The sequence below is a fragment of the Pleurodeles waltl genome, chromosome 2_1 (genome assembly GCF_031143425.1).
Source record: "Pleurodeles waltl isolate 20211129_DDA chromosome 2_1, aPleWal1.hap1.20221129, whole genome shotgun sequence".
NCBI lineage: Eukaryota > Metazoa > Chordata > Amphibia > Caudata > Salamandridae > Pleurodeles > Pleurodeles waltl.
In genome coordinates, this window is record NC_090438.1 from 17744912 (window position 1) to 17768355 (window position 23444).

Here is a 23444-nt window from a genome sequence, read left to right on the forward strand (position 1 = left end):
GGGTAGATGCGTGGGTACACATGTTCCACCCATTAACACTTACCTTACGGAAAAAAATGCAAGGTAGTGCTTTCTGCTGCCTAGCGCTACTTTGTATTTACTAAATCACGCAAATCCATGCAAAGTTGATTTGCTTGGCTTAGTGGCGGAAACCCAATTCAACATCATAGTAAATCTGGACCGGAGTCCATGTAGCCAGTGTCATATTAATCCCATAAGAGCCTCGCATTGTGAGAGTTGCTGGTGCCTTAATGAGTCAGAACACAACTTATTGTGAGACCTCTAGGGACGTAAGTGGAGTGCAATGTGTGAAAGCAAGACACCACATCACTAGAGACTGACTCACTGATGTTTCTGCTTTTTATTGTTACTTAACCTTTTATGCTCAGCTTGATTAAACATTTTAATGTGTTGGCAACCTTTGTCAAGGAATCAGAACTCATAAAAGAAAATATAGAATAATGAGATGTAGCAAATAATTGACTTCTCCATTACTCCCCCCTTTGATTGCTTTTATGTATCTGAAGGCTGCACTTCTCTTTCTTTGCATGCATATAAAACCATGACATCACCATAATCGGTTAGATCATACAGGCATTCTGTTTTGCGATGAAAAATGTGAGATTCTCTAATGACATAACCTGCATCATTTAGAGTGCTCCTCAGAGGACTCTCTTCAATATAAAGGACAGGAAACTTGAAGTCTCCAAACATGAAAAATGTTGTTTTGAGGTCGATGACCATTAGTAAATGTCCTCCTGGTTTTAACAGTGATGAGACATTTTTCATAGCCTTGCAGAAGGTCTCCTTGTCATTGGTCAGGAACTCCAAGCAGTGCACCAGGAGCAGACTGTCAGCCGGGGGCAGGACGACAGGTGACAATGGGTTACTTTTGTTGAGGTCACATTTGAAAACGTCTTTGATTTTTCTTCGTATCATATTTTGACATTCCATCGGAGTTTCACTAAAATATAGATATATCACACAGTCAACATGTTGTTATTAACTGACTCTTTAACTATGAGAAAAATTATAATGCACTTACAAACTTTACAACATTTTGCAAACTGTCTGCCACAGTATTCTTTGGCATTCACTCTGTATCACACTTCCCTGGAACAGTCTGTGGTTTATGAACCAGAGGCCACGGCAGGTCTCACAGCTCTTCTTTACCTGCTGGTTTCCCACTCAACACACTGATGTCAGTTTTGCTTTTAACGGTGTTTACTTTATCTGTTTGACATGTAAAAGCAATTTGGACTTGTAAAAGGCATTTGCAGAGATTACAGAAGCAAAGCAATGCAAACCAAATTCATATTTTGTGAAATGTGCATTACCACATAGTTTTCTAAAAAGCATGTTTAACACATGAAAATACACACCTCATAATTAGAAGTTGGGCTTTAAGCTGAATCCTTATGTCTGCTGTCCTATTTGCATTGGTGTTTGTATGTTTTTTGGTCTGAGTACATGGTTAACTGTGTCTTTTGATGTGTGTATGATTTGCCTGTAGATGTGCCTGTCTGTGCATGGATTCCTAAAAAGTGAAATATCTGTCTGCATGTCCCGCCTTCTGGGCACCAGCCGACCTCCTGTTTGTCCATCTCTCTCTTCATTAGCTTAGTCTGTATTTGTAACTGTTTGTTTTCTAGTATTTTCTTGTTTTTGTGGCTCAAACACTAGTGTTAGGCCTATCAGCCTTAGGGTGGTCTTCCCCAAACTGTTTGCCTGCTTGCCTCAAAATCTTGCTGTATCTTTTTGTTGGCCTTAGGAGTCTGAGCACTTTACCACTACTGACCGGTGCTAAAGTGCATGTGCTTCTTCCCTAAATATTATGACATTGGCGTATCCACAATTGGCATATTTAATTTACTTAAAAGTCACTTGTAAGACCAGGGCCTGTAAATTAAATGCTGCTAGTGGGCCTGCAGCACTGATTTTGTCACTCACTTAAGTAGCCCCTTAACCATCTCTCAGGCCTGCCATTGCAAGGCCTGGGTGTGCAGTTTCACTGCCATATCGACTTGGCATTTAAAAGTACTTGCCAATCCTTAAAGGACCCCTTTTCTACATATAGGTCCCCCCTAAGGTAGGCCCTAGGTAACTGGTAGGGCATGGTGCTATTTAACTAAAAAGTAGGACATGTACCTCTGTGTTTTACATGTCCTGCTCCTTTTATTGATTAGCATTTGAACTGCCCTCATATGCCTGTGTGTGCACTTCTACTTGGCATTTGAAACCACGTACCCTGCCTTAAACTCCCCTTTTATTACATATGTCACCCCTAAGGTAGGCCCTAAGTAGCCCAGGGGGCAGGGTGCTCTGTAACTAAAAAGAAGGGCTACATTTTACAGGCCCTGGTAGTGAAAACATCTCAAATTCATTTTTCACTACTGTGTGGCCTTCAATTCCTGATCAAAAAGGAGTAGCTGCATCATGTTTCATATCATTGGAATGGTAATGATGAATCTACTTTAACAGGTCGGATTTAACATTACTATTTTAGGAATGCCACTTTTAGAAAGTGGACATTTCTCTGCTATTACAGCTCTAGGTGCCTGCAGCCTGTCTCCAATGCACATCTTGAGTAGGTGACAGCTACACTTTGTAAATTCCCTCTAGACAGCCACAAACACTGGAAGGTTAAGTGTGCCTGAGCACTCATCTGCATTCATCTGCATTCTGATGGCTTTTCCGGGGCAGGAAGGATGGATGAGAGCTGACACTTGAATAGAGAAGTGCCTTTCCCCAAACATACTACTGATACCCCTTACTGATAGTCTGGAGCCAGGGTTAGGGAGAAAGGACTTATGTACAGTTCAAAGATCTTTCTTTGAAGCCACCCCTACTTAAAAGGCACATTTGGGTATAATAACTGGGGCTCTGACCCCACCAAATAAGTACACTACTGCACCTCGGAAGAATTATGCCAGGAGTAAGGAGTGCTGTGCTATAAGGAGTACCATGCTGCTGGACTGCTCTTTGCCTTGATGAGCCTGCCTGCTGATCCTTGCCCTGCTGAGGAAGAACTGGGCGCTCTCATCTGACCCAGAGTGACTCCAAGGGCTTGCTGGCTTGCCCCCTGTTCTTCTGCAGTTTCAGGGACATCAAAGACTACCTGCAACTATGTTCCTGCTGCTGGACCCTTGCCTGAAGTGCCAGTCCATATCTGGGCCTTAGAAGTGGGTTTTGCTGCTGTTTCTCCGTACGAATCAACATATCCGAGCCATTGGGCCGCTTGGCACAGCTGCAGTGCCCTCCGATGCTGATGCATTGGTGATTCAACAACTATGCAGGACCAAACTTCAAGGTTAGATGACGTTGCAGCACCAACCCAAGGACATTGCTGCATAGTTTGATGTTGATGCATTGCATAAATCTCAATGGAGTTCGATGCCGGACCCGACTATGAGGAACTACACTGATGCATTGAGCCCAACTGCAAGGATCAGAACTGGTGTATCACCTTCACATTGTTCATCCTCGTCAAAGCTTGCTCCATCCAAGGTACTTTCTCAGCCATCTTTGCATGAGTCGTGTAGCTGGCCTGCCCTCGATCGTGATCTCCTGAATTGTGCCTTTACCCCTGTCTAGCACGACCTCCAGTAACCATTCAGTGCTATTGATTTCTAAGCATTGTTTTTGGTTTATTCTTTACAAATTCATAACTCCACTTTCACTTATTGTACCTTTGTGATTTTAGTCTTGTTGTACTCATAAACATATAATCAATCTAATCCCATAGGGAGTACTTTTTGTGGTGTTTTCAGTGTGTTACTGTGTGTGGGTGTTGCACAAATACTTTACACATTGCCTCTTGACATAAGCTTGACTGCTCTGTGCCAAGCTACCAGAGGGGGAGCACAGGTTATCTCTAAGTGGGTATCTAGCATAACCTAAGTATAAGTGGTGGTTCCTGCTTGTAGAGTGCATACTGTGACACCCAGAAATCCCAATTCTAACAACCGCCATGTAGATGTGTGTGTGAGACTGCATGGTCATTCATGTATGTTGGACAGTAGGCAATACAAACTGGTATGTCTGTTTTTGTGTGCAGGCACAGCTGTAAATATATTTTGCATGTCTGCCTTTATGCATGTGAATGATGGAAGTCTGAGTCAGCCCGCTGAGCTATACTATTCATTATAAAATAATATTCTTGAACTCACACTGTGCACAATTGTTTATTTTATTGATGTCATATGCAGTGTCCAGCTTGGAACAGATGGAATTACCAGTGGGCTGCAATGTCTGATTTGGCTGCTACAGAAGGAAGGAAAAATACAGCCCTTAAGTTCATGCTGTGCTTTACCTTCAGACAGCCTTAGCTCTCTCTCTCTCTCCTCAGACTATTCTATGAGCACATGAACATTTCTTTCAATTGTTTTTTTTGGTCTGATGCTTGATCATGTTTGGATGTCTTTTTTTATCTATTTCTGTTTCCACCTTCTGATCCATTGGTTTTCCTCCTGGCTCTGGTGTTTATTCCATTCCTGGACTATTTTGGTTTTACCCTGTTTTTGATTATATAGGCGTATCCTTCCACTGCTGACACCAGGGAACTATTTTTCCTTTTGAATGTTTCTATAGCAATGCCTTTTAACACTTGATCAGACGGTATCTGCCACCCCATCCTGATTGCCGTGGTGTGTTTATGCAATATCGCACCCTTACTTTATCCCTGTATGTAATTCCTAGTAGCTTTCTCTTTTGATATATCCTTCATTTTTCTTCCTAGGCTGCTTCTGGCTGCCTCTCTTTCTCTCATCATATGTGAAGGAAAGTACCATCTTCCGTGGCATGTTACCCCCATTTTTACTTGTGTGTCAGTTTGTTTGTGCCTGTCTCACTGGGATCCTGCTAGCCAGGACCCCAGTGCTCATAGTTGTGACCTGAATGTGTGTTCCCTGTGGGATGCCTAACTGTGTCACTGGGGCTCTGCTAATCAGAACCTCAGTGCTTATGCTCTCTCTGCCTTCAAAATTGTCACTGCAGGCTAGTGACCATCTTTACCAATTCTGATTGGCACACTGGAACACCCTTACAATTCCCTAGTATATGGTACCTACGTACCCAGGGTATTGGGGTTCCAGGAGATCCCTATGGGCTGCAGCATTTCTTTTGCCAACCATAGGGAGCTCAGACAATTCTTACACAGGACTGCCACTGCAGCCTGAGTGAAATAACGTCCACATTATTTCACAGCCATTTTACACTGCACTTGAGTAACTTATAAGTCACCTATATGTCTAACCCTCACTTAGTGAAGGTTAGGTGCAAAGTTACTAAGTGTGAGGGCACCTTGGCACTAGCCAAGTGCCCCCACATAGTTCAGTGCAATTTCCCCGGACATTGTGAGTGCGGGGACGCCATTACACGCGTGCACTACATATAGGTCAATATCTATATGTAGCCTCACAATGGTAACTCCGAATATGGCAGTGTAACATGTCTAATATCATGGAATTGTCCCCCCATGCCAAATCTGGCATTGGGGTGCCAATCCCATGCATCCTCAGGGCATCTGGCATGGACCCCGGGTACTGCCAAACCAGCTCTCTGGGGTTTTCACTGCAGCTACCGCTGCCAACAACCCACGGACAGGCTTCTGCCCTCCTGCGGTGTAGGCAGCTGTAGGAAAGTACCATCTTGCCTGGCATGTTACCCCCATTTTCACTGTATGTATGTTTGTTTTTGCCCTTGTTTCACTGGGATCCTGCTAGGCAGGACCCCAGTGCTCATAGTGTATGCCCTGTATGTGTTCCCTGTGTGGTGTCTAACTGTATCACTGAGGCTCTGCTAACCCGAACCTCAGTGTTTATGCTCTCTCTGCTTTCTATATTTGCCACTGCAGACTAGTGACTAATTTTACCAATTCTAATTGGCACACTGATACACCCATATAATTCCCCTGTATATGGTACCTACGTACCTAGGGTATTGGGGTTCCAGGAGATCCCTATGGGCTGCAGCATTTCTTTTGCCACCCATAGAGAGCTCAGACAATTCTTACACAGGATTGCCTCTGCAGCCTGAGTGAAATAACGTCCACATTATTTCACAGCCATTTTACACTGCACTTAAGTAACTTATAAGTCACCTATATGTCTAACCCTCACTTAGTGAAGGTTAGGTGCAAAGTTACTAAGTGTGAGGGCACCTTGGCCCTAGCCAAGGTGCCCCCACATAGTTCAGGGCAATTTCCCCGGACTTTGTGAGTGCGGGGACACCATTACACGCGTGCACTACATATAGGTCAATACCTATATGTAGCCTCACAATGGTAACTCCGAATATGGCAGTGTAACATGTCTAATATCATGGAATTGTCCCCCCATGCCAAATCTGGCATTGGGGTGCCAATCCCATGCATCCCCAGGGCATCCGGCATGGACCCCGGGTACTGCCAAACCAGCTCTCTGGGGTTTTCACTGCAGCTACCGCTGCCAACAACCCACAGACAGGCTTCTGCCCTCCTGCAGTGTGGGCAGCTGTAGGAAAGTACCATCTTGCCTGGCATGTTACCCCCATTTTCACTGTATGTATGTATGTTCGTTTTTGCCCTTTTTTCACTGGGATCCTGCTAGACAGGACCCCCGTGCTCATAGTGTATGCCCTGTATGTGTTCCTTGTGTGGTGCCTAACTGTATCACTGAGGCTCTGCTAACCAGAACCTCAGTGTTTATGCTCTCTCTGCTTTCTATATTTGTCACTGCAGACTAGTGACTAATTTTACCAATTCTCATTGGCACACTGGTACACCCATATAATTCCCCTGTATATGGTACATAGGTACCCAGGGTATTGGGGTTCCAGGTGATCCATATGGGCTGCAGCATAGGGAGCTCAGACAATTCTTAAACAGGCCTGCCACTGCAGCCTGAGTGAAATAACGTCCACATAATTTCACAGCCATTTTTCACTGCACACAAGTAACTTATAAGTCATCTATATGTCTAACCCTCACTTGGTGAAGGTTAGATGCCAAGTTACTTAGTGTGTGGGCACCCTGACACTAGTCAAGATGCCCCCACATCATTCAGGGCAAATTCCCCAAACTTTGTGAGTGCGGGCACCATTACACGCGTGCACTGCACATATGTCACTACCTATGTGTAGCGTCACCATGGTAACTCCGAACATGGCCATGTAACATGTCTAACATCATGGAATTGTCCCCCCAATACCATTCTGGTATTGGGGGGACAATTCCATGATCTCCCGGGTCTCTAGCACAGAACCCCGGGACTGCCAAACTGCCTTTCCGGGGTTTCCACTGCAGCTGCTGCTGCTGCCAACCCCTCAGACAGGATTCTGCCCTCCTGGGGTCTCGGCAGCCCTGGCCCAGGAAGGCAGAAGAAAGGATTTCCTCTGAGAGAGGGTGTTACCTATTTGGAAATAGGTGTGCAGCCTCTGGAAATGCTTTAATGGGCACAGATGGTGCCCATCTCTGCATAAGCCAGTCTACACCGGACCAGGGATCCCCCAGCCCTGCTCTGGCACGAAACTGGACATAGGAAAGGGGAGTGACCACTCCCCGGACAAAGTACCTCCCAGGGGAGGTGCCCAGAGCTCCTCCAGTGTGTCCCAGACCTCTGCCATCTTGGATTCAGAGGTGTTGGGGGCACACTGGACTGCTCTGAGTGGCCAGTGCCAGCAGGTGACGTCAGAGACCCCTTCTGATAGGTTCTTACCTCTCTTGGTAGCCAAACCTCCTTTCCTTGGTAGCCAAACCTCCTTTTCTGGCTATTTAGGGTCTCTCCTCTGGGGTATTCTTCAGATAAGGAATGCAGAACTCACCAGAGTTCCTCTGCACTTCCCTCTTCGACTTCTGCCAAGGATCGACTGCTGACTGCTCTATGACGCCTGCAAAACCGCAACAAAGTAGCAAGACGACAACCAGCAACATTGTAGCGCCTCATCCTGACAGCTTTCTCGACTGTTTCCTGTTTCCAGGGCTGTCTGCCTTCACCCTGCACTGGAAGCCAAGAAGAAATCTCCCGTGGGTCGACGGAATCTTCCCCCTGCTAACGCAGGCACCAAAAGACTGCATCACCGGTCCTCTGGGTCCCCTCTCATCCTGACGAGCGTGGTCCCTGAAACACAGGAGCTAGATCCAAGTGACCCCCACAGTCCAGTGATCCTTCAGTCCAAGTTTGGTGGAGGTAAGTCCTTGCTTCCCCATGCTAGACTGCAAACCTGTGTACTGCGTGATTTGCAGCTGCTCCAGCTTCTGTGCACTTCTCCAAAGATTCCTTTGTGCACAGCCGAGCCTGGGTCCCCAGCACTCTGTCCTGCATTGCCCAACTCACTGAGTTGGACTCCAACGTCGTGGGACCCTCCTTTGTGACACTGAGTCAACCGCTGTCCTCAGATCTTCTAAGTGCCTGTTCCGATACTTCTGCGGGTGCTGCCTGATTCTGCAGGGGCTCTCTGAGTTACTGAGCGCCCCCTCTGTCTCCTCCTCTAAGGGGCGACATCCTGGTCCTTCCTGGTCCCCAGCAGCACCCAAAAACCTCTATCCCGACCCTTGCAGCTAGCAAGGCTTTTTTGCGGTATTTCTGCGTGGAAACACTTCTGCAACATCCAGCACGGCCTGGGACATCTTCCTTCCAAAGGAGAAGTTCCTAGCCCTTTTTGTTGTTGCAGAATATTTGGATTCTTCCACCTGAGGCAGCCATTTTGCAGCTTCATCCGGGGCTTCCTGGGCTCCTGTCCCCCGGACACTGTTGCGACTCTTGGACTTGGTCCCCTTGCCTTGCAGGTCCTCACGTCCAGGAATCCATCTTCAGTGTTTTGCTGGTGCTTGTGGCTCTTGCAGAATCCCCCTATCACGACTATTGTGTCTTTCTGGGGTAGTAGGGTAACTTTACTTCTACTTTCTAGGGTCTTGGGGTGGGGTATTTTGGACACCCTTACTGTTTTCTCACAGTCCCAGTGACCCTCTACAAGCTCCCATAGGTCTGGGGTCCATTCGTGATTGGCATTCCACTTTTGGAGTATATGGTTTGTGTTGCCCCTAGACCTATGTTTACCTATTGCATCCTATTGTGATTCTACATTGTTTGCACTACTTTTCTTACTGTTACTTACCTGTTTTGGGTTTGTGTACATATATCTTGTGTATATTACTTACCTCCTAAGTGAAGGTATTCTCTGAGATACTTTGCGATAATTGTCACTAAAATAAAGTACCTTTATTTTTAGTAACTCTGAGTATTGTGTTTTCTTATGATATTTTGCTATATGATATAAGTGGTATAGTAGGAGCTTTGCATGTCTCCTAGTTCAGCCTAAGCTGCTTTGCCATAGCTACCTTCTATCAGCCTAAGCTGCTAGAAACAACTCTATTCTACAAATAAGGGATAACTGGACCTGGCACAGGGTGTAAGTACCGAAAGGTACCCACTATAAGCCAGGCCAGCCTCCTACAGCAGCCCAGTCCCAGGAAGGCAGAACAAAGAATTTCCTCTGAGAGCAGGGTGTTACACTCTCTCTCTTTGGAAATAGGTGTTAGAGGCTGGGGAGGAGTAGCCTCCCCCAGCCTCTGAAAATGCTTTGAGGGGCACAGATGGTGCCCTCCTTGCATAAGCTAGTCTACACTGGTTCAGGGAACCCCCAGTCCCTGCTCTGGCGCGAAACTGGACAAAGGAAAGGGGAGTGACCACTCCCATGTCCATCGCTACACTGGGGTTGGTGCCAAGAGCCCCTCCAGCGGGTCCCAGACCTCTGCCATCTTGTTTCCAGAGGTGTGAGGTGTAGGAGGCTGGACTGGCTTGTAGTGAGTACCAAGGGGTACTTGCACCTTGCACCAGGCCCAGTTATCCCTTATTAGTGTATAGGGTGTCTAGCAGCTTAGGCTGATAGATAATGGTAGCTTAGCAGAGCAGCTTAGGCTGAACTAGGAGACGTGTGAAGCTACTACAGTACCACTTAGTGTCATATGCACAATATCATAAGAAAACACAATACACAGTTATACTAAAAATAAAGGTACTTTATTTTTATGACAATATGCCAAAGTATCTTAGAGTGTACCCTCAGTGAGAGGATAGGAAATATACCCAAGATATTTATACAATATAGCAAAAATATGCAGTATAGTCTTAGAAAACAGTGCAAACAATGTATAGTTACAATAGGATGCAATGGGGAAACATAGGGATAGGGGCAACACAAACCATATACTCCAGAAGTGGAATGCGAACCACGAATGGACCCCAAACCTATGTGACCTTGTAGAGGGTCGCTGGGACTATTAGAAAATAGTGAGAGTTAGAAAAATAACCCTCCCCAAGACCCTGAAAAGTGAGTGCAAAGTGCACTAAAGTTCCCCTAAGGACAAAATAGTCGTGTTAGAGGGAAAATGCAAGGAAAACACAAATCAGCAATGCAACAACAATGGATTCCTGACTGAGGGTACCTGTGGAACAAGGGGACCAAGTCCAAAAGTCACAAGCAGCTCGGAGATGGGCAGATGCCCAAGAAATGCCAGCGGTTGGTGCAAAGAAGCTCTTACTAGGCTGAAGAACTGTGAATACTGCAGGAACGACAAGGGCTAGAGACTTCCCCTTTGGAGGATGGATCCCTCACGCCTTGGAGAGTCGTGCAGAAGTATTTTCCCGCCGGATGGACGCCAACAAGCCTTGCTACACGCAAATCGTGCGTTTGGCGTTTTTGGACGCTGCTGGGGCCCAGGAGGGACCAGGAGGTCGCAAATTGAACCTGCAGAGAGAGGGGACGTCGAGCAAGACAAAGAGCCCTCACTGAAGCAGGTAGCACCGGAGAAGTGCCAGAAACAGGCACTACGAGGATGCGTGAAACGGTGCTCGCCGAAGTTGCACAAAGGAGTCCCACGTCGCCGGAGACCAACTTAGAAAGTCGTGCAATGCAGGTTAGAGTGCCGTGGACCCAGGCTTGGCTGTGCACGAAGGATTTCCGCCGGAAGTGCACAGGGGCCGGAGTAGCTTGCAAAGTCGCGGTTCCCAGCAATGCAGCCCAGCGAGGTGAGGCAAGGACTTACCTCCACCAAACTTGGGCTGAAGAGTCACTGGACTGTGGGGGTCACTTGGACGGTGTCGCTGGATTCGAGGGACCTCGCTCGTCGTGCTGAGAGGAGACCCAAGGGACCGGTAATGCAGCTTTTTGGTGCCTGCGGTTGCAGGGGGAAGATTCCGTCGATCCACGGGAGATTTCTTCGGAGCTTCTGGTGCAGAGAGGAGGCAGGCTACCCCCACAGCATGCACAAGCAGGAAAACATTCGAGAAGGCGGCAGGATCAGCGTTACAGAGTTGCAGTAGTCGTCTTTGCTACTATGTTGCAGGTTTGCAGGCTTCCAGCGCGGTCAGCGGTCGTTTCCTTATCAGAAGGTGAAGAGGGAGATGCAGAGGAACTCGGCTGAGCTCATGCATTCGTTATCTAAAGTTTCCCCAGAGACAGAGACCCTAAATAGCCAGAAAAGAGGGTTTGGCTACCTAGGAGAGAGGAAAGGCTACTAACACCTGAAGGAGCCTATCAGCAGGAGTCTCTGACGTCACCTGGTGGCACTGGCCACTCAGAGCAGTCCAGTGTGCCAGCAGCACCTCTGTTTCCAAGATGGCAGAGGTCTGGAGCACACTGGAGGAGCTCTGGACACCTCCCAGTGGAGGTGCAGGTCAGGGGAGTGGTCACTCCCCTTTCCTTTGTCCAGTTTCGCGCCAGAGCAGGGGCTAAGGGGTCCCTGAACCGGTGTAGACTGGCTTATGCAGAATTGGGCACATCTGTGCCCAACAAAGCATTTCCAGAGGCTGGGGGAGGCTACTCCTCCCCTGCCTTCACACCATTTTCCAAAGGGAGAGGGTGTCACACCCTCTCTCAGAGGAAGTTCTTTGTTCTGCCATCCTGGGCCAGGCCTGGCTGGACCCCAGGAGGGCAGCTGCCTGTCTGAGGGGTTGGCAGCAGCAGCAGCTGCAGTGAAACCCCAGGAAGGGCAGTCTGGCAGTACCAGGGTCTGTGCTACAGACCACTGGGATCATGGAATTGTACCAACAATGCCAGGATGGCATAGAGGGGGCAATTCCATGATCATAGACATGTTACATGGCCATATTCGGAGTTACCATGGTGAAGCTACATATAGGTAGTGACCTATATGTAGTGCACGCGTGTAATGGTGTCCCCGAACTCACAAAGTTCAGTGAATTGGCTCTGAACAATGTGGGGGCACCTTGGCTAGTGCCAGGGTGCCCTCACACTAAGTAACTTTGCACCTAACCTTTACTAGGTAAAGGTTAGACATATAGGTGACTTATAAGTTACTTAAGTGCAGTGTAAAATGGCTGTGAAATAACGTGGACGTTATTTCACTCAGGCTGCAGTGGCAGGCCTGTGTAAGAATTGTCAGAGCTCCCTATGGGTGGCAAAAGAAATGCTGCAGCCCATAGGGATCTCCTGGAACCCCAATACCCTGGGTTCCTCAGTACCATATACTAGGGAATTATAAGGGTGTTCCAGTAAGCCAATGTAAATTGGTAAAAATGGTCACTAGCCTGTCAGTGACAATTTGAAAGTAATGAGAGAGCATAACCACTGAGGTTCTGGTTAGCAGAGCCTCAGTGAGACAGTTAGGCACCACACAGGGAACATATACATGCACACCTATGAGCACTGGGGCCCTGTGTGACAGGGTCCCAGTGACACATACATATAGGCCACAAACCTATGAGCACTGGGGTCCTGACCAGCAGGATCCCAGTGACACATAACAACCATACTGAAAACATAGTGTTTTCACTATGAGCACTGAGGCCTGGCTATCAGGATCCCAGTGAGACAGTGAAAACAGTGACAAACACCCTGACATACACTCACAAACAGGCCAAAAGTGGGGGTAACAAGGCTAGAAAGAGGCTACCTTCTCACATGAGGGCACTCTGGAGGCCTCTGAGTGGCCAGTGCCAGCAGGTGACGTCAGAGACCGCTCCTGATAGGTGCTTACCTAACTAGGCAGCCAATCCTCCTCTGAGGGCTATTTAGGGTCTCTCCAATGGGCTTTTCCTCAGATTACGACTTGCAAGAATCCAGCAGGACTCCTCTGCACTTCTCTCTTTGACTTCTGCCAAGGATCCACCGCTGACGGCTCCAGGACGCATGCAAAACTGCAACAAAGTAGCCAGAAGACATCCAGTGACATTGTGGCGCCTAATCCTGCCGGCTTTCTCGACTGTGTCCTGGTGGTGTATGCTCTGGGGGCTGCCTGTCTTCACCCTGCACTGGAAGCCATGAAGAAGGAATCTTCCCCCTGCTTCAGCAGGCACCAAACTTCATCTTCACCAGTGTAGGAGGCTGGCCTGGTTTGTAGTGGTACCAAGGGGTACTTACACTCTGCACCAGGTCCAGTTTTCCCTTATTAGTGTAGAAGAGGTGTCTAGCAGCTTAGGCTGATAGAAAAGGGTAGCTTAGCAGAGCAGCTTAGGCTGAACTAGGAGACGTGTAAAGCTCCTACTATACCACTGTTGTCATATGCACAACATCATAAGAAAACACAATACACAAATATACTAAAAATAAAGGTACTTTATTTTTATGACAATATGCCAAAAGTATCTCAGTGAGTACCCTCAGTATGAGGATAGCAAATATACACAAGATATATGTAGACAATACCAAAATTATGCAGTAATAGCAATAGAAAGCAATGCAAGCAATGTACAGTCACAATAGATTGCAATGAGAGCACATAGGTATAGGGGCAACACAAACCATATATTCTAGAAGTAGAATGCGAATCACAAATGGACCCCAAACCTATGTGAGCTTGTAGAGGGTCGCTGGGACTGTAAGAAAACAGTGAGGGTTAGAAAAATAGCCCACCCCAAGACCCTGAAAAGTGGGTGCAAAGTGCACCTAAGTTCCCCACAGAGCACAGAAGTCGTGATAGGGGAATTCTGCAAGGAAGACCAACACCAGCAATGCAACAACGATGGATTTCCGGACGAGACTACCTGTGGAACAAGGGGACCAAGTCCAAAAGTCACGATCAAGTCGGGAGTGGGCAGATGCCCAGGAAATGCCAGCTGTGGGTGCAAAGAAGCTGCCACCGGATGGTAGAAGCTGTGGATTCTGCAAGAACGAAGAGGACTAGGAACTTCCCCTTTGGAGAATGGATGTCCCACGTCGTGAAGAAGCTTTCAGAGGTATTTCCGTGCAGAAAGACCGCAAACAAGCCTTGCTAACTGCAAGGGTCGCGGTTAGGGTTTTTGGATGCTGCTTTGGCCCAGGAGGGACCAGGATATCGCCAATTGTGTCAGGAGACAGAGGGGCCGCCCAGCAAGACGAGGAGCCCACTCAGAAGCAAGCAGCACCCGCAGAAGTGCCAGAACAGGCACTACAAAGAGGAGTGAACCAGAGCTCACCCGAAGTCACAAAAGAAGGGCCCACGACGCCGGAGGACAACTCCGGAGGTCGTGCACTGCAGGTTAGAGTGTCAGGGACCCAGGCTTGGCTGTGCACAAAGGAAATCCTGGAAGAGTGCACAGGAGCCGGAGCAGCTGCAAATCACGTGGTACCCAACAATGCAGTCTAGCGTGGAGAGGCAAGGACTTTCCTCCACCAAACTTGGACTGAAGAGTCACTGGACTGTGGGAGTCACTTGGACAGAGTTGCTGAGTTCCAGAGACCACGTTCGTTGTGGTGAGAGGGGACCCAGAGGACCAGTGATGCAGTCTTTTGGTGCCTGCGGTTGCAGGGGCAAGATTCCGTCGACCCACAGGAGATTTCTTCGGAGCTTCTAGTGCAGAGAGGAGACAGACTACCCCCACAGCATGCACCACCAGGAAAACAGTTGAGAAGGCGGCCGGATCAGCGATACAAGGTTGCAGTAGTCGTCTTTGCTACTTTGTTGCGGTTTTCAGGCATCCAGAGCAGTCAGCGGTCGATTCCTTGGCAGAAGGTGAAGAGAGAGATGCAGAGGAACTCTGATGAGCTCTTGCATTCGTTATTTAAAGAATTCCCCAAAGCAGAGACCCTAAATAGCCAGAAAAGGAGGTTTGGCTACTTAGGAAGGAGGATAGGCTAGGAACACAGGTAAGAGTCTATCAGAAGGAGTCTCTGACATCACCTGCTGGCCCTGGCCACTCAGAGCAGTCCAGTGTGCCAGAAGCACCTCTGTTTCCAAGATGGCAGAGGTCTGTAGCATACTGGAGGAGCTCTGGGCACCTCCCAGGGGAGGTGCAGGTCAGGGGAGTGGTCACTCCCCTTTCCTTTGTCCAGTTTCGCGCCAGAGCAGGGATGGGGGATCACTGAACTGGTGTAGACTGGCTTATGCAGAGATGGGCACCATCTGTGCCCATCAAAGCATTTCCAGAGGCTGGGGGAGGCTACTCCTCCCCAGCCTTGACACCTTTTTCCAAAGGGAGAGAGTGTAACACCCTCTCTCTGATGAAGTCTTTTGTTCTGCCCTCCTGGGCCAAGTCTGGCTGGACCCCAGGAGGGCAGAAACCTGTCTTAGAGGTTGGCAGCAGCAGCAGCTGCAGTGAAACCCCAGGAAAGGTAGTTTGGCAGTACCCGGGTCTGTGCTAGAGACTCGGGGGATCATGGAATTGTCTCCCCAATGCCAGAATGGCATTGGGGTGACAATTCCATGATCTTAGACATGTTACATGGCCATGTTCGGAGTTACCATTGTGACGCCATACATATGTCGTGACATATGTATAGTGCACGCGTGTAATGGTGTCCCCGCTCTCACAAAGTCCGGGGAATTTGCCCTGAACAATGTGGGGCACCTTGGCTAGTGCCAGGGTGCCCACACACTAAGTAACTTAACACCCAACCTTTACCAGGTAAAGGTTAGACATATAGGTGACTTATAAGTTACTTAAGTGCAGTGGTAAATGGCTGTGAAATAACGTGGACGTTATTTCACTCAGGCTGCAATGGCAGACCTGTGTAAGAATTGTCAGAGCTCCCTATGGGCGGCAAAAGAAATGCTGCAGCCCATAGGGATCTCCTGGAACCCCAATACCCTGGGTACCTCAATTATAAGGGTGTTCCGGTATGCCAATGTAAATTGGTGAAATTGGTCACTAGCCTGTTAGTGACAATTTGGAAAGAAATGAAAGAGCATAACCACTGAGGTTCTGGTTAGCAGAGCCTCAGTGAGACAGTTAGTCAACACACAGGTAACACATACAGGGCACACTTATGAGCACTGGGGCCCTGGCTGGCAGGGTCCCAGTGACACGTACAACTAAAACAACATATATACAGTGAAATATGGGGGTAACATGCCAGGCAAGATGGTACTTTCCTACAACCAGTCCTCTGGGTCCCTTCTCATCCTGACGAGCGTGGCCCCTGGAACACAGGTGGTGGACCCAAGTGACACAGACTGTCCAGAGGACCAACTGTCCGAATTTGGAGGAGGAAAGTCTTTGCCTCCCCTCCCCGGACAGTAATCCTATACACCTTGTGATCTGCAGCTGCAAGGGCTTCTGTGCACATTTCCAAGAAATCCTGCATGCACAGCCGAGCCTACGTCCCCAGCACTCCATCCTGCGATGCTCAGCTCCCTGAGTTGACCTCCGGTGTTGTCAATCTTCTTGAACCCATGTTCAAGGACTTCTATGGGTGCTTCCTTCCTGCCCATGGGCTCTCTATGATGCTGAGGGCCCCCTCTGTCTCCTCTCCCAATTGGCGACATCCTGGTCCTTCCTGGGCCCGGGCATCACCCTTTTTCTCCAACTGCAACTCTTGCAGCTAGCAAGGCTTGGTTGCAGTATTTTGCCAAGGAAACAACTTTGCATCCTTGTAAGGAAATGCCTCCTTGGCATGGTTGCCCCCTGACTTTTTGCCTTTGCTGATGCTATGTTTACAATTGAAAGTGTGCTGAGGCCTGCTAACCAGGCCCCAGCACCAGTGTTCTTTCCCTAACCTGTACTTTTGTATCCACAATTGGCAGACCCTGGCATCCAGATAAGTCCCTTGTAACTGGTACTTCTAGTACCAAGGGCCCTGATGCCAAGGAAGGTCTCTAAGGGCTGCAGCATGTCTTATGCCACCCTGGAGACCTCTCACTCAGCACAGACACACTGCTTACCAGCTTGTGTGTGCTAGTGAGGACAAAACGAGTAAGTCGACATGGCACTCCCCTCATGGTGCCATGCCAGCCTCTCACTGCCTATGCAGTATAGGTAAGACACCCCTCTAGCAGGCCTTACAGCCCTAAGGCAGGGTGCACTATACCATAGGTGAGGGTACCAGTGCATGAGCATGGTACCCCTACAGTGTCTAAACAAAACCTTAGACATTGTAAGTGCAGGGTAGCCATAAGAGTATATGGTCTGGGAGTCTGTCAAACACGAACTCCACAGCACCATAATGGCTACACTGAAAACTGGGAAGTTTGGTATCAAACTTCTCAGCACAATAAATGCACACTGATGCCAGTGTACATTTTATTGTAAAATACACCACAGAGGGCACCTTAGAGGTGCCCCCTGAAACTTAACCAACTATCTGTGTAGGCTGACTGGTTCCAGCAGCCTGCCACACTAGAGACATGTTGCTGGCCCCATGGGGAGAGTGCCTTTGTCACTCTGAGGCCAGTAACAAAGCCTGCACTGGGTGGAGATGCTAACACCTCCCCCAGGCAGGAGCTGTAACACCTGGCGGTGAGCCTCAAAGGCTCACCCCTTTGTCACAGCCCAGCAGGGCACTCCAGCTTAGTGGAGTTGCCCGCCCCCTCCGGCCACGGCCCCCACTTTTGGCGGCAAGGCTGGAGGGAACAAAGAAAGCAACAAGGAGGAGTCACTGGCCAGTCAGGACAGCCCCTAAGGTGTCCTGAGCTGAAGTGACTCTAACTTTTAGAAATCCTCCATCTTGCAGATGGAGGATTCCCCCAATAGGGTTAGGATTGTGACCCCCTCCCCTTGGGAGGAGGCACAAAGAGGGTGTACCCACCCTCAGGGCTAGTAGCCATTGGCTACTAACCCCCCAGACCTAAACACGCCCTTAAATTTAGTATTTAAGGGCTACCCTGAACCCTAGAAAATTAGATTCCTGCAACAAGAAGAAGGACTGCCCAGCTGAAAACCCCTGCAGCGGAAGACCAGAAGACGACAACTGCCTTGGCTCCAGAAACTCACCGGCCTGTCTCCTGCCTTCCAAAGATCCTGCTCCAGCGACGCCTTCCGAAGGGACCAGCGACCTCGACATCCGCTGAGGACTGCCCCTGCTTCGAAAAGACAAGAAACTCCCGAGGACAGCGGACCTGCTCCAAGAAAAGCTGCAACTTTGTTTCCAGCAGCTTTAAAGAACCCTGCAAGCTCCCCGCAAGAAGCGTGAGACTTGCAACACTGCACCCGGCGACCCCGACTCGGCTGGTGGAGACCCGACACCTCAGGAGGGACCCCAAGACTACTCTGATACTGTGAGTACCAAAACCTGTCCCCCCTGAGCCCCCACAGCGCCGCCTGCAGAGGGAATCCCGAGGCTTCCCCTGACCGCGACTCTTTGAACCTAAAGTCCCGACGCCTGGGAGAGACCCTGCACCCGCAGCCCCCAGGACTTGAAGGACCGGACTTTCACTGGAGAAGTGACCCCCAGGAGTCCCTCTCCCTTGCCCAAGTGGAGGTTTCCCCGAGGAACCCCCCCCTTGCCTGCCTGCAGCGCTGAAGAGATCCCGAGATCTCTCATAGACTAACATTGCGAACCCGACGCTTGTTTCTACACTGCACCCGGCCGCCCCCGCGCCGCTGAGGGTGAAATTTCTGTGTGGACCTGTGTCCCCCCCGGTGCCCTACAAAACCCCCCTGGTCTGCCCTCCGAAGACGCGGGTACTTACCTGCAAGCAGACCGGAACCGGGGCACCCCCTTCTCTCCATTCTAGCCTATGTGTTTTGGGCACCACTTTGAACTCTGCACCTGACCGGCCCTGAGCTGCTGGTGTGGTGACTTTGGGGTTGCTCTGAACCCCCAACGGTGGGCTACCTTGGACCAAGAACTGAACCCTGTAAGTGTCTTACTTACCGGGTAAAACTAACAAATACTTACCTCCCCTAGGAACTGTGAAAATTGCACTAAGTGTCCACTTTTAAAACAGCTATTTGTCAATAACTTGAAAAGTATACATGCAATTTTGATGATTTGAAGTTCCTAAAGTACTTACCTGCAATACCTTTCGAATGAGCTATTACATGTAGAATTTGAACCTGTGGTTCTTAAAATAAACTAAGGAAAGATATTTTTCTATATAAAAACCTATTGGCTGGATTTGTCTCTGAGTGTGTGTACCTCATTTATTGTCTATGTGTATGTACAACAAATGCTTAACACTACTCCTTGGATAAGCCTACTGCTCGACCACACTACCACAAAATAGAGCATTAGTATTATCTATTTTTACCACTATTTTACCTCTAAGGGGAACCCTTGGACTCTGTGCATGCTATTCCTTACTTTGAAATAGCACATACAGAGCCAACTTCCTACAATCCTCCAGCACGCCGTGGGACATCTTCTGCACGAAGAAGAACCTCCTACCTCCTTTTGTTGGTGCAAAACCAGCATCTTCTTCCAATCAGAGGCCTCCATTTTGCACCTTCATCCGGGGTTTAGTGGGCTCCTGCCCCCCCGGACACTTTAGCGACTCTTGGACTTGGTCCCCTTCCTTTGCAGGTCTTCAGGTCCAGTAATCCATCTTCAGTGCTTTGAAGTCTGTTGTGGTCCTTGGAAAATCCTATATCACGACTTTAGTGTGTTTTTTGGGAAATAGTAGTACCTTACTCCTACTTTCCAGGGTGTTGGCGTGGGGGTCTCCTTTACACCCTTAGTGTTTTCTCACACTCCTGGTGACCCTCTACACACTACACTTGCCTAGGGGCACATTTGTGGTTCGCATTCCACTTTCTTAGTATATGGTTTGTGTTGCCCCAGGCCTATTGCATCCTATTGTGTTTTACAGTGTTTGCACTACTTTCTGACTGTTTTACTTACCTGATTCGGTTAGTTGTGTATATTTTGTGTATGTTTCTTACCTCCTAAGGGAGTATATCCTCTGAGATATTTTTGGCACATTGTCACTAAAATAAAGTACCTTTATTTTTAGTAACTATGAGTATTGTCTTTCTTATGATATAGTACCTATATGATATAAGTGGTATTGCATGAGCTTTGCATAGTTCAGCCTTGGCTGCTCTGCTATAGCTACCTCTATCAGCCTAAGCTGCTTGAACACTACTACGCTCTACTAATAAGGGATAACTGGACCTGGTACAAGGTGTAAGTACCATTGGTACCCACTACAAACCAGGCCAGCCTCCTACACAACCCGACCAGCATATTATGACACCACACCGCCTTCAGTTTGGGGGCGGTAACCATCGCCACTCAAAGCCTGGTGAAAATGACCCATATAAAGGGAAACACTCACTAGAGGCCCACAGAACATGCCGACATAGAGCAAGAGTTGGAAATAATGCTAGTGCTTCTCCTTGCGATATTCCTCTAGGACCGTGACTGCCGACGAAGACGATGACGTTAAGTCCCCCAGCCTAGCATACAAGGGATGAAAGGGCACAGTTACACAACCCCACCCATACCGCACTGCACACCCAAACCCTCACACTACCCCAAGCCATACACAACCTAAAAATAGGTACTTACCAGACACAAGCCAACAAATACCTGCACCAATGCACACATATGTGCACACCCCACAGTGAAACGCTGCACAACTGCTTAATTTAGCACCAACAGGTTTGCTGGGCTGCAAATTTGAATCCCACAAAACTATTTACAAAAGGCCATTGGCCAGTACAAAGTCCTGGTAGGGCAAAGATAGCCCACACTTGACTCTAACGATGTAAAGGAACACTCCACTGAGAAGGGGCATCAATGGGGCAGCCATGCACCTCAGGGTTCAGGTGCAGTGGAGGGTGGAATGGGGACTCAGGTTTGGAAGGGGGGGCTCTTGGGCGTAGGTTCTGGAGGTGGAGAGGGTTTGGGCTTGCCCTTGGGAGGAGGAGTGGGCCTGAACTGGGGGGTGGCAGAGGGACCAGGGGCAGCACGGGCCTTCTTCTTCACTGGGGAAGGGGCACGGGAATGGGTAGGATGGACTTCGGAGGACTTGGATGAGGAAGGAGTGGGTTTCTGGAGGCCCAGTTAATGTCTGGGGACAAGACGGGGTGGGCCAGTGGGTTCAAACAGGTCAACATGGGAGAGGGAAAGCTTATGAGGTGCAGCTGGAGGGGTTTTGGAGATAGGTTTGGGAGTGGAGGATGAGGGAGTGGTGGTATGAGGTGTAGGTCTGCTGTGCTTGGATGCAGGTGCCTGTACAGTATGCCCATGTTTAGTGGATGTGTGTGGAGTGGATGTCTGGGAGTGTCTCTGTGTCCCCGGAGGAGTGGTGGTAGACACAGTGGGGGAGGTGGATGTTGCTGGGTCTCCCTTTGAATGTTGAGTATGTGCCTCCATGTCGTGGGACATGTGGTGCATGTGTTTGTGTACCTGCTTCTTGGGTGTTGATTTGGGTGCATGGCTGTCTGGATGTGTGCTTGGGATTGGAGAAGGGAGTGGGCTGCTGGAAGGGGTAGAGGTTGTGGAGGTGGGACGGAAAGACCAGGGACACTGGCTGCCGTCAAAGACGAGGCCAGAGCCTGAAAAGATCTCTGGAGGCCAGACATCGCACCGTGAATGCCTTCCAGGAATGCATAGCATTGCTGCATCTGGGATGCAAGCCCGTGGATGGCATTCACAATGGTTGTCTGACCAACAGAGATGCTTTTCAGGAGGTCAATAGCCTCCTCCCTGAGGGCTGCAGGGCTAACAGAGGCAAAAGATGAGGTGCCTGGGAAGAAAAGAGATTCTCACCCTCCTGGGTGAGTGGGCACGGGCTACACGCTCGTCAAAGACAAGGCTAGAGCCTGAAAAGATCTCTGGAGGCCAGACATGGCACTGTGAATGCCTTCCAGGAATGCATCTGGGATAAAGTACATACAATGCTTTCAAAAACTATCTTGATTCATCAAGTACTATTCAAAATGTTATTCATCAACATGCATTGATGTTGTCTTGCAAGGGAAAATAGTAGTTCTATTTTAATAAAAGCTGCATTTGCTACCCCCCAATGTGCCATTTCTCAAACCATAACTAATCCATGTAACCCGATTTCATTCCACGCCGTTCACAGCATACACCCACCCCCTCAGCTGTATACACCAGTACAGTCACCCACATACCTATGGTACAACCTGTCTGTTTAAACACCACTTTTCTAACTCAGACCATTAAACACTCATCACAATCATTCACAATAAAACTCACCACTGCTGTCAGTCATTCACTGTTCACCTAGCTACCAAACACTCCACTGGACCTCACACAACACTGCACAGCCATTTGATACATCTCAGAATGACACTTAAACCACCACAAACTGATAATGCCATCCAAAACACATATGCCCTCATTATGACCCTGGCAGTGAGTGATAAAGTGGGGGTAATACCGCCAACAGGCTGGCAGTAACTACCGCCAAATTATGACCATGGTGGTGATAACTCACATGGACAGCCAATGTACCACACCAACCGCTCGCCAGGGCAGAAACAACACTCACCACGGTGGTAGCCACCAACAGCCAGGCGGGAGATAAAGTACCGCCCACCATATTATGACACAGGAAACCGCCACCTTTTCCGGGGCGGTACCAACGCCATCAAAAGCCTGGCGGACACACATCACTGAGGAGAACTGACTCACTATCGGAGACACAGGGAAGAAGAACGCCGCCATGAAACCCGAACTGCAAGTTCTTCCAATGATCTTCTACGTTATGCTCCACCTGAAACACCAACGCAGACGAAGGCAACAAAGGTGAGTACAATCGCCTAGCACACAAGGGAGGGAGGGAAGAAAACAAGAGTGACACACACACATGCATGACACACACCCGACACACACACACACCAAACACACGTCCAGCTGCAGATGAAAAACAATTTGCACCCGATACACAGCAGAATAATGCAAGGACAACAGGAATGCACGAAAGTGAATGTATTAATATCAACAGCTAATAAATTAGCCAATTGTCCATGAAACAGATATATACACAAAACAACACTGCCCAGTCCAATGTTCAAAGGGCCCACATGGCCACTGGGCACAGTCTAATGCCCAACTCGAATCCTGATGTCATCCGGATAGAACTCTGCAGGGGCATCAGTTTGCAAGTGGGCAGGCACCTCAGGGTGAGGAGGGAGGGAAGCACCTCAGCCGGATTCGGGAACAAGCCCACTGGTTCTGAAGGGGAGGGGGCTCCATGCCCATTGCTCTGTCCTGGGGAGTGCAAGGCCATAGTCTCTCAGGTGGGTGACTTTCCCATAGGTTCTGGATTGGGCAACATGCCTATTGCTCTGTCCTGGGAAGTGCAAGGCCACAATCTCTCAGTTGGGTGACTTTCC

The 23444-nt window shown here is 48.8% G+C and overlaps 1 protein-coding gene across 1 annotated transcript in view; it reads right to left on the minus strand.

The window, feature by feature from the left end:
• Nucleotides 1-238: 238 nt before the first annotated feature.
• Nucleotides 239-23444, minus strand: part of LOC138258028 (nicotinamide N-methyltransferase-like) — a 149730-nt gene continuing 126524 nt past the window's right edge. The window contains exon 3 of the mRNA XM_069205912.1: nt 239-964. Coding sequence (XP_069062013.1) covers nt 514-964 — 451 coding nt within the window. The 3' untranslated portion in view covers nt 239-513. The remainder of the gene's footprint in view (nt 965-23444) is intronic.